Here is a 12,712-nt window from a genome sequence, read left to right on the forward strand (position 1 = left end):
CGATTCACAACTCAAATAATCTATGAAATCATTTGAGAGCAGTCATTTTATTCCACCACAGAGCATTTGTGTCCGTTGGTTCACAGAAAACCAAAGCACAAAATAATAAAGAGATTATTTATATACGTACTATAGTGCTTTCAAATTTAAGGCCTACAAGGCCTTCTGTCAGCAATTCAGGGGCTATATTCTTAAGGGGGGACGAGGGCCTTAAAACTAACTTTTTTATTTATGGCTAGAATCTCATGGAATTTTGCATACAGGTGTGTTTTTCTCTTCTGATTCCAAAAATGTAGTCATAATTGAGCTGGTGGTCTTAGATCTTACAAAGTCTAGAGTGTAATTAGGTAATTTCTTACGCAGCTTTAATGAACTTTCTCATTGCATTTTGTTGCTTTTAATTACATGAATTGATAGCCAGAGAGTTCCCATAGCCGATGACATTCTTCAATTTTCTCTGAAGGGATGTCATCCTGACATACTATGTCAAGAGTAAAAGGTCACAGTATTGACACTGCAACTCGTTAAGCTAATTGTAAATTGCTATTTATACGTGGCCTAAACAAAAAAAGTAAGAATGTCATCGGATGTGGGAATTTGCTGGCTCTCAATTCATGCAATTAAAAGCTACAAAATGCAATGAAAAAGATCATTAAAGCTGCGTAACAAATTACCTAATTACACTCTAAAATTTAAGATAACTTTTGATCTAAGACCACCAGCTCAATTATGACTACATTTTCGAATTCAGAAGAGAAAAATACATCTGAGTGCGAAATTTCATCAGATTCTAGCCACAAATAAAAAGGTCAGTTTTAAGACCCTCGTCCCCCCTTAATGCAATTTGTATTTAACAGCTCATGGGATAACGTGGCCACACATGAGGTCGAACAGGGCTATGATTGAAGATCAATGGATGTGACCAGTCCGACCATGACGACGACTGTGACGAAGCTGATGAAGCGACCCCAGCTCTAGTTCTGAGTAGTGGCCTGAAATGTACAGGAGAGTGTAGAAGCTCATATCATTCAAGGTGTGCTAACTGTCTCCATTTGTCACGTGGCCACCTCCTTCCTGAACCTCGCCTGTATCCATACCCTGTACATGCGCAACAGCTTCCCCCGGTTGACCTGCAGCCTTCTGTCCAAGTGGTTCTGCTCCTGTACGAAGCCACTCTTGGTGAACATCTCCGTCAGCTCATCTGGAATGGCAGCACAAAGTGATTTCCATTTTTTAGCTTTGATGAAATCAAATGACAAATCTGGCATGTTAGGACGTGTGGACTCGCACGTCATTGTGTCCAATGACACGCAGTTGATCTGTGGTCAATTTCAATCGACCCTCAACAATTTGAACTAAAATAGAAATGCAATTTTTTCAGGTTATTCGGAGTTCAAATTAATGGGGGACTTTATAATACTCTTCATGTTTACAGGGCCGAAGCACTGGTTCAAATAAACCACAGGTTTGAATTAATCCAAATGCAAATTAACAGTACCATAGTCCATGAAGGCACCATGGACTGATGGTGTTAACAGTTCACTGCCTTTTTCTCTTTGCATGCAGGGCCGTACACAAGTGTTGCGCATCCCATTGTCTCAAAGCACATTTTACTGTTCTTCATAACTGCAGTGTGGACAGGTCTTAATACGCACTTGCATTTGTGGTGCGAGACTACACTCGATATGTTTGTGACTTCATTTAGAAAACACGCAGAATTGGCACCTTGCATGAAGAAGTACACCCTGGTCCCGTCTCCCCGGACATAGAAGTTGTCCTCGATGCAGCGGCCATTCTTGAACCTGAGTTGTGCCATGTCGTAGCGGCCGTAGTCCCTGAGGATCACCTTTCCTCCTGGCTTGAGGTACCGGGCCACAGAGTCTATGACATTCTGCATCCTTGAAATAAAACAAACGTCACAGTCAAACCTAAACATACTAACTGCAAATTAAAATTAGTGTAACAAACACAGGTCAATTGATAGAGTAGAGACAAGTGCTGTCTTTCAGCTGCAGGTTTGATAAAGAGCTTCAAAACAATTCAAACTGTGCAACATTTTCGCCACTGAAGTGTAGCTAAAGGACGTTTCAGATGGTAGCTAGGCCACAATCAGGTAGTAATTTAGCCTCTGCAAACATTTTAACAGTGACATCACGTGCAGTACGGCCAAGTATATAATCTTATGTTTTCTCAAGAACACAATGTTTACCTGCCCGCTGAGAGAATTTCATTTACGTGCATACTTTCGGCACGGTAATTATTAAATTTTTTTTTTTTTTCAGAAGTACTGAATGCTGGTCTATAGTATGATACAAGTCAAGAATGCAGTAGCAAATGCTCCTTAAAGAAGGCCTTCCAGCAAACAGCGTCGACTGATTGCCATGACTGCTAGTGTGACATCATAGGGGGCTGGCAGGGACAAGAGGGTTAACCACATATTAACCGTACATATTAGCCTGGATATCATGGCAACCGGTCGACAGCATTGGCGGGAGGGTTTTCTCTGAGGGGCATTCACCACTGCGTTCTTTGAGTTGTACGGGACTATAAGAAAAAAAGCAATCTGATTCTTGTCCTCACCGGTCGGGGCTGATGGCGCTGAGAACAAAAATGAGCATGACAAAGTCCAAGCTTTGCTCGGGGAACGGGACGTCCCACTCTTTCGCCACGTCACAGACAAAAGCGTGACACCGCTTCTCATCATAGTCCTTGTGCTCCTGCAAAGTATTGAGGCAGAAGCATTACGAAAAAGGTGGCAGTAACAAGTACTAGTATTAAGAGGTACAGAAGCACCTAGAGCTTTCTCTACGTACTTCAGGAGTATGTACTGGCAGGCCATTTGCTGCTAGCGTGCTCGCAATGCTTCTATGAGTGCGTGAACAAACTTTCCTACATAAAATATACAAGCTTTTGTTCCAGTGAATCTGTCAGGTCAGTGGCAGTGCACTTTAAGGGGGGACGAGGGTCTTAAAACTAACTTTTTTATTTATGGCTAGAATCTCATGAAATTTTGCACACGGATGCATTTTTCTCTTCTGATGCCAAATACGTAATCATAATTGAGCTGGTGGTCTTAGATCTTACAAAGTCTAGAATGAAATTAGGTAACTTCTTACGCAGCTTTAACAAACTTTCTCATTGCATTTTGTTGCTTTTATTTACATTAATTGATAGCCAGAGAGTTCCCATACCCGATGACATTCTTCGTTTTTCTCTAAAGGCATGTCATGCTGACATACTATGTCATGAGTAAAAGGTTGCAGTATTTTACACTGCAGCTAGTTAAGCTAATTGTCAATTGCTATTTATATGTGGCCTAGACAAAAAAGTAAGAATGTCATCGGGTATGAGAATTTGCTGGCTATCAATTCATGTAAATAAAAGCAGCAAAATGCAATAAGAAAGTTCATTAAAGCTGCGTAAGAAATTACCTAATTACACTCTATCATTTACGATAACTTTTGATCTAGGACCACCAGCTTAATTATGACTACATATTTGGAATCAGAAGAGAAAAGCACATCTATGTGCGAAATTTCATGAGATTCTAGCCTCAGATAAAAAGGTTAGTTTTAAGACCCTCGTCCTCCCTTAAGAGCAAAAGGAGATACTACTTGGATTTGATCTCACGCAGACTGTCCAGTTCCAACCTGGATGTTTCGAGTATATTGAAGACCTGGTTTGTTTTTCATAACAATGCAATGAAGAGGAATAGTTTAATACACTGCCGTGCTGAAAAGAAATAAACACTAGCACTTTCATTCAGCACAGCGTCAAGAAATTCTTTCTAAACATAGCATAGTATGGGTATTTAGTTACTTTGGCACTTCTCTGAGCAAGAAGAATTTCCAACAGTTCTGTGCAAGGAACAATTTTATATGTAAGGGAAAAAAAAACGATTTGGCATGCTGGCACCTCGGTCACACTCAATTTTTTACAAAGGCTGCCAGTCTACTTCATCTAGTACTGTATTCAATAGCAGTACTTTATTAATTCATTGTTACAAGAAATGGTTACAGTTGGCAACAAAATTAGTTGCATTGCCCTGTGCCGCTGCAGGACACAAATTCAGCTCTGCAGAGGACATCTGTTGACAGGTAGCCATAACTTCCTGATGGAAAATGGCAAAAATTCACACAAATGGAGCTTAGAAAGCATAAGACGGGCCTTTCGCTCCTCTCTGCATGTTTTTTTTTTACTTCGTGCTTGCTTGCATCGGGTCATACAACTTCCTATGCTGCAGAACGAAAATCAACCTAGGTTTGCAGTGGTACCTTTTATAACGCTGCCTTTCCATGGCAGATGGCATCAGTATCACTCGTGTTCAGGGTGGCTTTGTGCCCGGAATGCTTACTAAGGAAGAATCTGTGTGCTTACATAGTCGGCTAGCTAGATTAAAATATTTTCCAAGATGCTGCTATATTAGAAATTTCCTAGATGCGAAAGACATTCTCGGAGCTACTTCCAAAGATAACACGCTCACAGTTAAGAAATAAATGTTCCATCTTTTCCCCAGTATACGAGTAAGACATGACCACACTGTATCAGTTGCTACACAGCGGTAATGACAACGGCACGTCTACAAGGATTTTCGAAAGTTATGCTCTTCTGTGCTTTCTATGGATTCACTAATTATTTGCAGCTTAAAACAATGAGGCATGGACTGGGTGACGTGTTTTATTGAATACACTGGTAAAATTTTAAATGAGGCCATTAAAAAGCTCCATAGTGGTTGACACCCAAATTAGGCATCTGCATACCTTGAGGACAGAGATGGCTGTTGGTGAGAAGTCGCAGCCATACACAAACAGCCCAGGGTCCCTGTGTGAAAAACACAACAAAAAAGCCGGTGCTTCACTCGTCTGCCTTCCAAGGTTGGCTGCTTTTAGGACAACACTACAATTGCAGCCATAGCAAGTGCAGTACAAAGCCCCATACGACAGAGACAGGCTACTGCAAATGACCTCACAGATAATAAGTATGGGTTAGAGCAGGGGTTCTCAAACTGGGTTCCACGGAACACAGGAGTTCCGCGGGCTGTCTTCTTGTGTTCCGCGAGAACTCTCACCGGCCCTGACCCGGCAGCTGATATGAGACTGGCTCTGAGTACTACTGATCCACGCTTTGACTTGCTCTTAAAGGTGCACTGAAGAGGATTCTGAACACGTCTTTTTGCCGCGGGAACTCGATCCACACGTTCCTAGCATTCTTAGAAACAGTGACTTATTGCCCTGTGTGGTCGATTTCCCCAATTAAAACAAATTAACGTCCGGCTCCCGCCTTTATTTTTGAATTCTGCCTCGTACGGTGGGTGGAGTCGACCAACGCGTGGAGCGCCTTTCACCCAGTCCCGTGGAGCCTTTGCTTTCGCTTTATTTTGTTTTTTAGGTTTCCATGAATAAATAGTTTCATTATTCGCAGATAATATAGCCGCAAAATAAGCCCGCAGAAATAAATATACGCGCGGACTATTTGCTACTACGGACTACTACGTATTACTCCGCCGATGGCAGAGCGGCAAGCCGCCACAGGGCTGGGTGAAAGGCGCTCCACGCGTTGGTCGACTCCGCCCACCGTAAGAGGCAGAATTAAAAAAAAAAGGCGGGAGCCGGACGTTAATTCGATTTAATTGGGGAAATCGGCCACACAGGGCAGTAAATCGCAGTTTCTAAGAAAGCTCGGAACGTGTAGATCGAGTTCCCGCGCCAAAAAGACAAGTTCAGATTCCTCTTCAGTGCACCTTTAAAAGGGAAGCAGTACCACCCATCACATTAGTATTTGTATTAATCTGTGCAATAAACATTTAACTTTTGCAACTCTCTCTTTGCAAAAATGCACTCGACAACATTGCTGGTAAGTGAAAGCGGGGGGGGGGGGGGGGGGGTTCCCTGGAACTTATTGAAGGCTTTTGGGGTTCCTCTAAGCAAAAAAGTTTGAGAACCCCTGGGTTAGAGAGTGCAAAGCACAATCAGAAACAGCCTGTACCGCATCTGACAGAGACATACTACTGCAAATGACCTCAGATAGTAAGCATGGGTTAGAAAATGCAAAGCACAATGAGAAACGGACTGTACTGTGCTCGGAATATCATAATCCTTGCTTCTTCCAGTCACTGTCTTCCACTCCAAAGATGCACAAAATAAATTTGTTTCTTTGGTGCTAGTTGACTTACAGAACCCACTTCTAACTGGCCATCTACACAAAAGTAATGTTCAGTTAGCACAGTAATGAAAGGCTTACTGACCTGTTCACTTCCAGAATGGGAAATACTGTATTTCCAACTCCGCAGCCAATCTGAAAGTGGAAAAATTGAAGTGATGAAAGTTTGCTACAAACTTTTGTGTCTGCTAGTTGCAGAGTGAGTAAAATGGAACACTGCACAATCTTGTTTTTTTGTTTCTTTGTGTAGCTTTGGCTTCCAGCTGATTTCAACCAACTGGGGTTTCTTTAAATGCACTAAAAACTCTGTACACAGGCTTTTTTGTATTTTGCCTATACAGAATTGCGACCACTATGGCAAAGATTGAACCTGCGACCTCCATAGCCTCAGAGCTGCTCAGCAGACAACAAAAAGAATAGTTTATGCTGAAACTACTCAAAATTTCAACTACAAGCAAATACTGTCGCGCTGGGAGGAAAAAAAATCCCTGAAATGGCAGTAATAAAGTCAGGTACAGCTTGAGCTACAATTCTTAAAGTACTATATCACTATGTGCCCAGGATTTATTCCAAGATCCACGAAAAGGTGAGGTGGAATACAGTTCGGCTGGGCTGTGTTGCTCAGGCTTAAATGACATGCACAGGACGTCATTCTCCCTTTCCTTTCCTATCTTGACTCTGGTCTTCTTTAAATCTGCGACACTATAACATGCGCTGTGGCAACCCAGTGGTTATGGCATTCTAATATTAAATACAGTGGCAAATGCTTCAAAATGCAAAGATCTTTATGTGCAGCCCTTTTTGTTTTATTAAAGAGCTGCACTTATTAGAAATTTGTCGTGAGCGTCCCAGGGTGACATATCTCAAGTGGGCAACAGTGTGTTTTTGGGACATGAAAATACAGTAGTACTTTTTCTTCTATATCCTAAGGCAGTAGAAGCGACATACCTCAAGAATCCTTAGTGAGGCTCCTTTTCCAGGGTAATCTTCCCCACTGTCATCTTTTGGAACATCCTTTGCAGTGGTGTTTCCGGGAAGAAGCTCTGGAAACTCAACAAAGAGCCAATGCCGGTCCTTGAAGAAACGGTTGCTATGGATTCCATAAAACTTGTCCCAGTACTGAGCTGCTTCAGCTTCATACTGGTCTGTAAAAAATAGTAAGCACAAATTGTTAAGTTTTATAGCTTTACTCATAAAGTGGCAGTCTGCACCTTTCAGGGCGGGCTCCACTCTGGAGACAGAGTTCTCGTCGATCTTTTGCTGGGCTGCTTTAAGCTGCTCTTCAGTCCAGCACACATCATCCCTGTAGAGGAGTGTTGAGCCAGTTGACACAATACCAAGTGGTACAGTATTCTGCTGTGTTTTGAATCACCACAAGTTCAGCAACTGTGCAAAGCCTTTCCGATATGTCCAACTACAATTGTGAATGTTTACTTGCACACAGTGCAAGTTGTAGTCTAGCTTGTCTGTACAGGGTGTCTAGCTTTTAGTAGCCTCGCATGCATACGTGAAATAAATGCAATATTTGGGTCAAAATAGATGACTATAAATGTGGATGCGATTTCAGTGCAAAGACAAGATTTTTTCTTGCGAAAATATACACACACACCTTGGAAGTCTCAGGCGTTCTTAGATTATAGGTAAGAGAGCGAAGTTGTGACGGAATTATTAATTTATTTCTCAAAATGGGTCTATGTTGTTCTTTAAGGAGATAAAAACAATTTTTAAAGCGCCATTAAGATGAGGGACCTGATGAGGGCAGGACACAAAGGCTATGTTCACAGAGCCCAGCTTAAAGTACTAAAAGACTTCAGGCTTATATCTTTAGTCATACGAATTGTACATTTTTTCAAAAGGAAAACAACAGAATAAACCCAAAAAGAGACAAAATGGATTACGGTTTTCTCTTACTGGAACCCTTGAAAGCTCAAGGACTCCTTAAACACCAGAGAAACTGTTTCCCACTTACTGGGTGATGCTTTCTTGGAAATTTTAAACTAGTGGCCTTCAGAAACTCACGGACAACATACTGAGGCTAAACAATTATTTAGCGATCGTGATGGCATGCTGAGTGAAATGGCACCGGCGTTCTCAAAACCAATGAAGACGAACTATATACTTGCCAAGCGTTGTGCTCAAAGACTCGGCTGTCATCGTCCAGATAACGCTGGCCAAACTGAGGTCTTTTGTCACTTTCACTCATTTCGTTTTACGTCGACTTCAACAGATGTGCCTCGGCAAAAGCAGTTTGACACTATGGTTTCAGCTGGTAGAGACGATTTCTAGTGGCTCGCCCCGACAACAAGAGAATCGCAGCCTGCCATGTGATTAAGGGTCAAACACAGAGCAAAAAAAAAAAAGGGTAAAATTGCAGAGATTCAGAACTTCAAGATCATTCAGCTACAGGCGTACCACACGCTGGTTTGTGAGAAACGCATGGAGGCTGCCATTGTTGTTGCCGGTGGCGACAGGGCTGACGGAGCTTTTCGGCAGCTAATTAGTTGAATATACTATGGGTAAATTGAAGAATATTTTTACTATTTAAAAACTATTTTTTACGTATGCGTGCTACTTTAAAAAATACGAAATACTGCTTTCACGAGCGAGGGGGCTGGATGGCGCATCGGGCGCCCGAAAAAGTGAAGCCACCGGAAGTAAGCGGCCTTGTTTAGGAAGTCAACCTTTGGCAGTGCACGAAGTTTTCAGTTTCAGTTTCAGTTTTCCATTTAGCATTTCGGCTTTTTGCGGTTCTCGTCTTTTTCCATGACAATGCCTACCTGCTGCGCCGTCAACTGAGCGACGAGACCAGCAAAGTCTTCGGGAAAGACGTTTCAAAAATAAGCGTCCATTGCATCGCAGTGGCCGGGACGACACTAGCAGACGACAGGACGCCGCTACACACAAAGAATAGGTTGGGGCAACCGAGAAGGAAATAAAAATAATAAGCCACTGCCTGCACCACGTACGTACAACAGTCTTAACCCAATTCGAAAATAAAAGAATAGGCCCGCAGGCAAATTGTAATTTCACCACCCGTGGGTGGAAAAATAAAATAGAATGGAAAAGCTACTATAGCGACCCACAGCCGGGGGAGCGGGCCCGGGCCGGGAGACTCCCCTGATCTCCCCTGGGAAGTAGCGGAGAGGATGGGCAAATGGATGGGAAGAATGGTTGTAGGGAATAGGTTGGAACAAAGGCTGGGAATGGGGACAGCGAGGTTTTTGTTCATATCCTTCGATTGTCTCGACTCCATTGCTGGCCTGCCTGGCCAGGACAGGGAGAGCATCGAGATTGCCCAATGGTGCGGCCTCACTCACGGGATGCCCGACCACCCACCATACGCAACGGGCTCCGACCGTCGGAGAGAGGAAAACCTAACACGGGGTCAGTAGCTACCTGGGGCTCCTCCACGACACTAGGAGGCTTTTCCAACCTGCCGGCTACTCGCCATCGAGTGCTTTTCGCGGTTTTTCAGACTCCGGAACACACAGCAGGTATGGAGCCTCGTCCGCTCAACTCTGTGTCGTCCTGTTGCGCTAGCGTATGCACGTTCCCGCGCTCAAGCCCAAATTATGCTATCAATTAAGGATAAATTCGAGAAAGAATAGGTGGAAGCCTTCACTTGGTAGCTGACTTTGCAGTGACCATTTTACCTAATTATGTTTAGACCGAACCGAACCGAGGGCGAGGCCACTACCTGGTGAGTTGCCGGCGGTGTTCGGTTGGTTCATATAAGCGCCTCTGGAAGGCATAGTACTGCTTTTTCGACAGAGTGTGTCATGTACTGTTTCGTACTGTAGCAAGTTATGCCTGATTAGGCTTTTGTTCGTAATGTCTGGTGCACTTGACTTCTAACAGCGTTTCTCACGCGCGCTGCAGCATTCGTCTTTCTCGTCAGTTGTTTCTCTCGTGTTGTGCTGCTGAAACGTGGCTGTGCTTTGGAGTTAGGTTAAAAGCACGTCTGGAAGGTAAATGACACCTGAAAGCAATAAACATCACCTGCCATCGATGAGAAGAGTCATCGTCCGCCATAAAGAGTAGCTCCTCGAGTGTAAGGATATCCGCTCCATCGTTCGCCTTTTCTTTACTGCACAAAAATTCTGTTTTAAGATGACCAAGCGTCATTGTCATTCCACTACTTCTCCTTTACGCTCGGAAGACAAGAACCAGACAAGCACATAGCGTTTAATGCACGTGCCCCTTTGCCTCGGCAGGGTGAGACCTGCATGCCTATTTTCTTCGGTTTCTCTGCAATTGCAGGGTTCTGCACACAATGATCACATTTCTCGCATTCAGCTTCCTTGTTCCTTTCATATAACTGCAGACATTACACGAGAACAGCGCAAAAAACTGAGAACGAAAGGGCGAAAGACGCGACTGTTTGCATTGAAATACACAGCAGACGGCCGACTTCCGGGTCAAGTCGTCCAACTTCCGGTGGCTTCACTCGCGCTCCTCTCGGAAAGCGGGAATGCGGCATCCAGCCACCTAGTGGAGATCAGTGGGTAAAATATCCCAAAGCGACTCAGGCTATGAGAGACGCCGTAGTGAAGGGCTCCGGAAATTTCGACCACACGGAAATTTCGATCGCACAGTATACGGGCCTCTAGAATTTCGCCTCCTTCGAAATTCGACCGCCGCGGCCGGGATCGAACCCGCGTCTTTCGGGTCAGCAGCCGAGCAACATAACCACTGAGCCACCGCGGCGGCCCGGGAGATATTCCTTCAGGGTTTTCTCAAGAGATGCGTATAAATTCTTTGGACGCCTATCCAGCCAAATAATGGCAAGGTTTTAGGGCGAGAGAAATGTCTGTCTTAGCTACCGATACTGCCGATACAGGACATCTTCCCTCTCAAGATTGAGCGGTCCTGGGTGGGAGGGGGACAGATGTGCTCCTCGCGCTGCCTGTGCAGATACGTCCGCATAGAAGACGTGCACGCTCAGCCCCTGTCCCCTTGAGGTTTATTCAAGGTATATAAACTGAGGTTTATACATGCTTTGGCATGCCAGCAGAAGAGGGGCGCAGAAGGGTCTCAGAACAAAATGCGCAGATAGGAATGTAACTAATATTGTGACGCCCATGAACGTGGCTTTAAAGAAATTACATAAATACTGAGTGACGCGTCTTTGACGCAGTCTGTCGCTTTCTTCTTGATGAATATTGCTTCGAGACGTTATCAGCGTTGTTTTTCGACGTCGTTACACCTAAACGAACATTGCCGAAACTTTCAGGTCACCGGCCCCTGGTGCCTAATACGTGCAGCGCTGCCGTCAGAGCAGCGCATGCCTCAACAACAGTGTCTTCATGGTCTCGTGGTGGTAAAAGCCAGCGAGTGATGCGAAGGAGCTGAAGTTCTGCCCTGCAGCCCGAGTCCCGGAGGCGCTTGATGAGCGATCGAGGCGCCAGCGCCGCGTGAGTTTCCGTCATTACGTAATGCGCGTGCCGATGACACAGGTCCCATGGCGCCATCCATCAGCACGGTCACCATATACAGGGTGTCCCAGCTAAATGTAAGCAAGATTTAAAAAAAGACGAAGTGCCCTAGCCCCGTGAGACCAACCGAGGGTTGTTGCCAGTCGCGTGTCCTAGTCTGTAGTATTTTTGATTATGCAAACATGATTAATTAGCAGAGGCTAGTTAGCTAACTTTTTAATTAATGCCTTCAGGAAGAAAGTGTCAATGCAGGAGTTGTAGATACCATAAAAAAATGTCCGTTTGCCGTGTTTGCAGCCAAGTACCACTGATACAGCTTCTTTTATTTGACTTAAGAGAAAGCCAGCGAAATACAAAAAGAACCACGTGATAAGGAAGCAGTTTCAGCGCTCCCAGACGACCGGCCAAGCAACGACATTCGCTTATCTTTGCAACGTTGTCCCGCACGGGTTTCGGCGTCTTGCGATGGTTGCGAGATATACAGCCAGCAACTCTCGCATCGGCGCTATAGGCCGACCGTTTCTTCAGCGCGTGACGGTGCAAGTTAGCGGCACGGCCACATTCCTATCACTAGAGGCGAGGTTTCGCGTGAAAAAGCGCTCCATGCGAGCCGCGCTTCACTTCCTTGAAAAGCAGTGCCCGCTCACTTTCCATGACGCGTAAGCAGTTCCTGGCGCATATCTCGTCACCACCTCAAAACGTCGAACCCTGTTCGGGACAGCGTTGCAAACATAAGCCGCGGCATCGCGGACGTCGGTGCTTGATCAGTCGTTTGGGAGCGCTGAAACTGCTTCCCTATCACGTGGTTCTTTTTGTATTTCGCGGGCTTTCTTTTAAGTCAAATAATAGAAGCTGTATCAGTGGTACTTGTCTGCAAACACGGCAAACGGTTATTTTTTTATGGGATCTACAACTCCTGCATTGACGCTTTCTTCCTGAAGGCAATAATTAAAAAGATAGTTAATTAGTCTCTGCTAATTAATCACGTTTGCATAATAAAAAAATACTGCAGACTAGGACACGCGACTGTCAACAACCCTTAGTTGGTCTCACTGGGCTAGGGAACATCCTCTTTTTTACAAGCGTGGTTACTTTTAGCTGGGACACACAGTATATAT

General features: G+C 44.5%; 1 protein-coding gene across 1 annotated transcript; it reads right to left on the bottom strand.

Annotated features, from left to right (window-relative positions):
* Window positions 1–877: 877 nt before the first annotated feature.
* Mettl2 (methyltransferase-like protein) lies at window positions 878–8,436 on the bottom strand. The gene is made up of 8 exons (XM_089542629.1): window positions 8,283–8,436; window positions 7,371–7,462; window positions 7,108–7,304; window positions 6,245–6,294; window positions 4,761–4,821; window positions 2,581–2,717; window positions 1,726–1,898; window positions 878–1,201 (listed from the first exon to the last, which is right to left on the bottom strand). The coding sequence occupies exons 1-8, from the start codon at window positions 8,360–8,362 to the stop codon at window positions 1,056–1,058; spliced, it is 936 nt and encodes a 311-aa protein (XP_089398755.1). The 5' UTR covers window positions 8,363–8,436; the 3' UTR covers window positions 878–1,055.
* Window positions 8,437–12,712: the final 4,276 nt, after the last annotated feature.

This window comes from Amblyomma mixtum, chromosome 1 (assembly GCF_055824585.1).
Source record: "Amblyomma mixtum isolate Tamu chromosome 1, ASM5582458v1, whole genome shotgun sequence".
Classification (NCBI taxonomy): Eukaryota; Metazoa; Arthropoda; class Arachnida; order Ixodida; family Ixodidae; genus Amblyomma; species Amblyomma mixtum.

Excerpts from the sequence above, each read along its gene's own strand:
- Mettl2 (XM_089542629.1), bottom strand. The coding sequence starts at position 8,362 with ATGAGTGAAAGTGACAAAAGACCTCAGTTTGGCCAGCGTTATCTGGAC. Across the intron at positions 1,899-2,580 it reads AGCGCCATCAGCCCCGACCG|GATGCAGAATGTCATAGACT; the intron begins GTGAGGACAAGA and ends TTTTATTTCAAG. Across the intron at positions 1,202-1,725 it reads GGTGTACTTCTTCATGCAAG|ATGAGCTGACGGAGATGTTC; the intron begins GTGCCAATTCTG and ends CTGCCATTCCAG.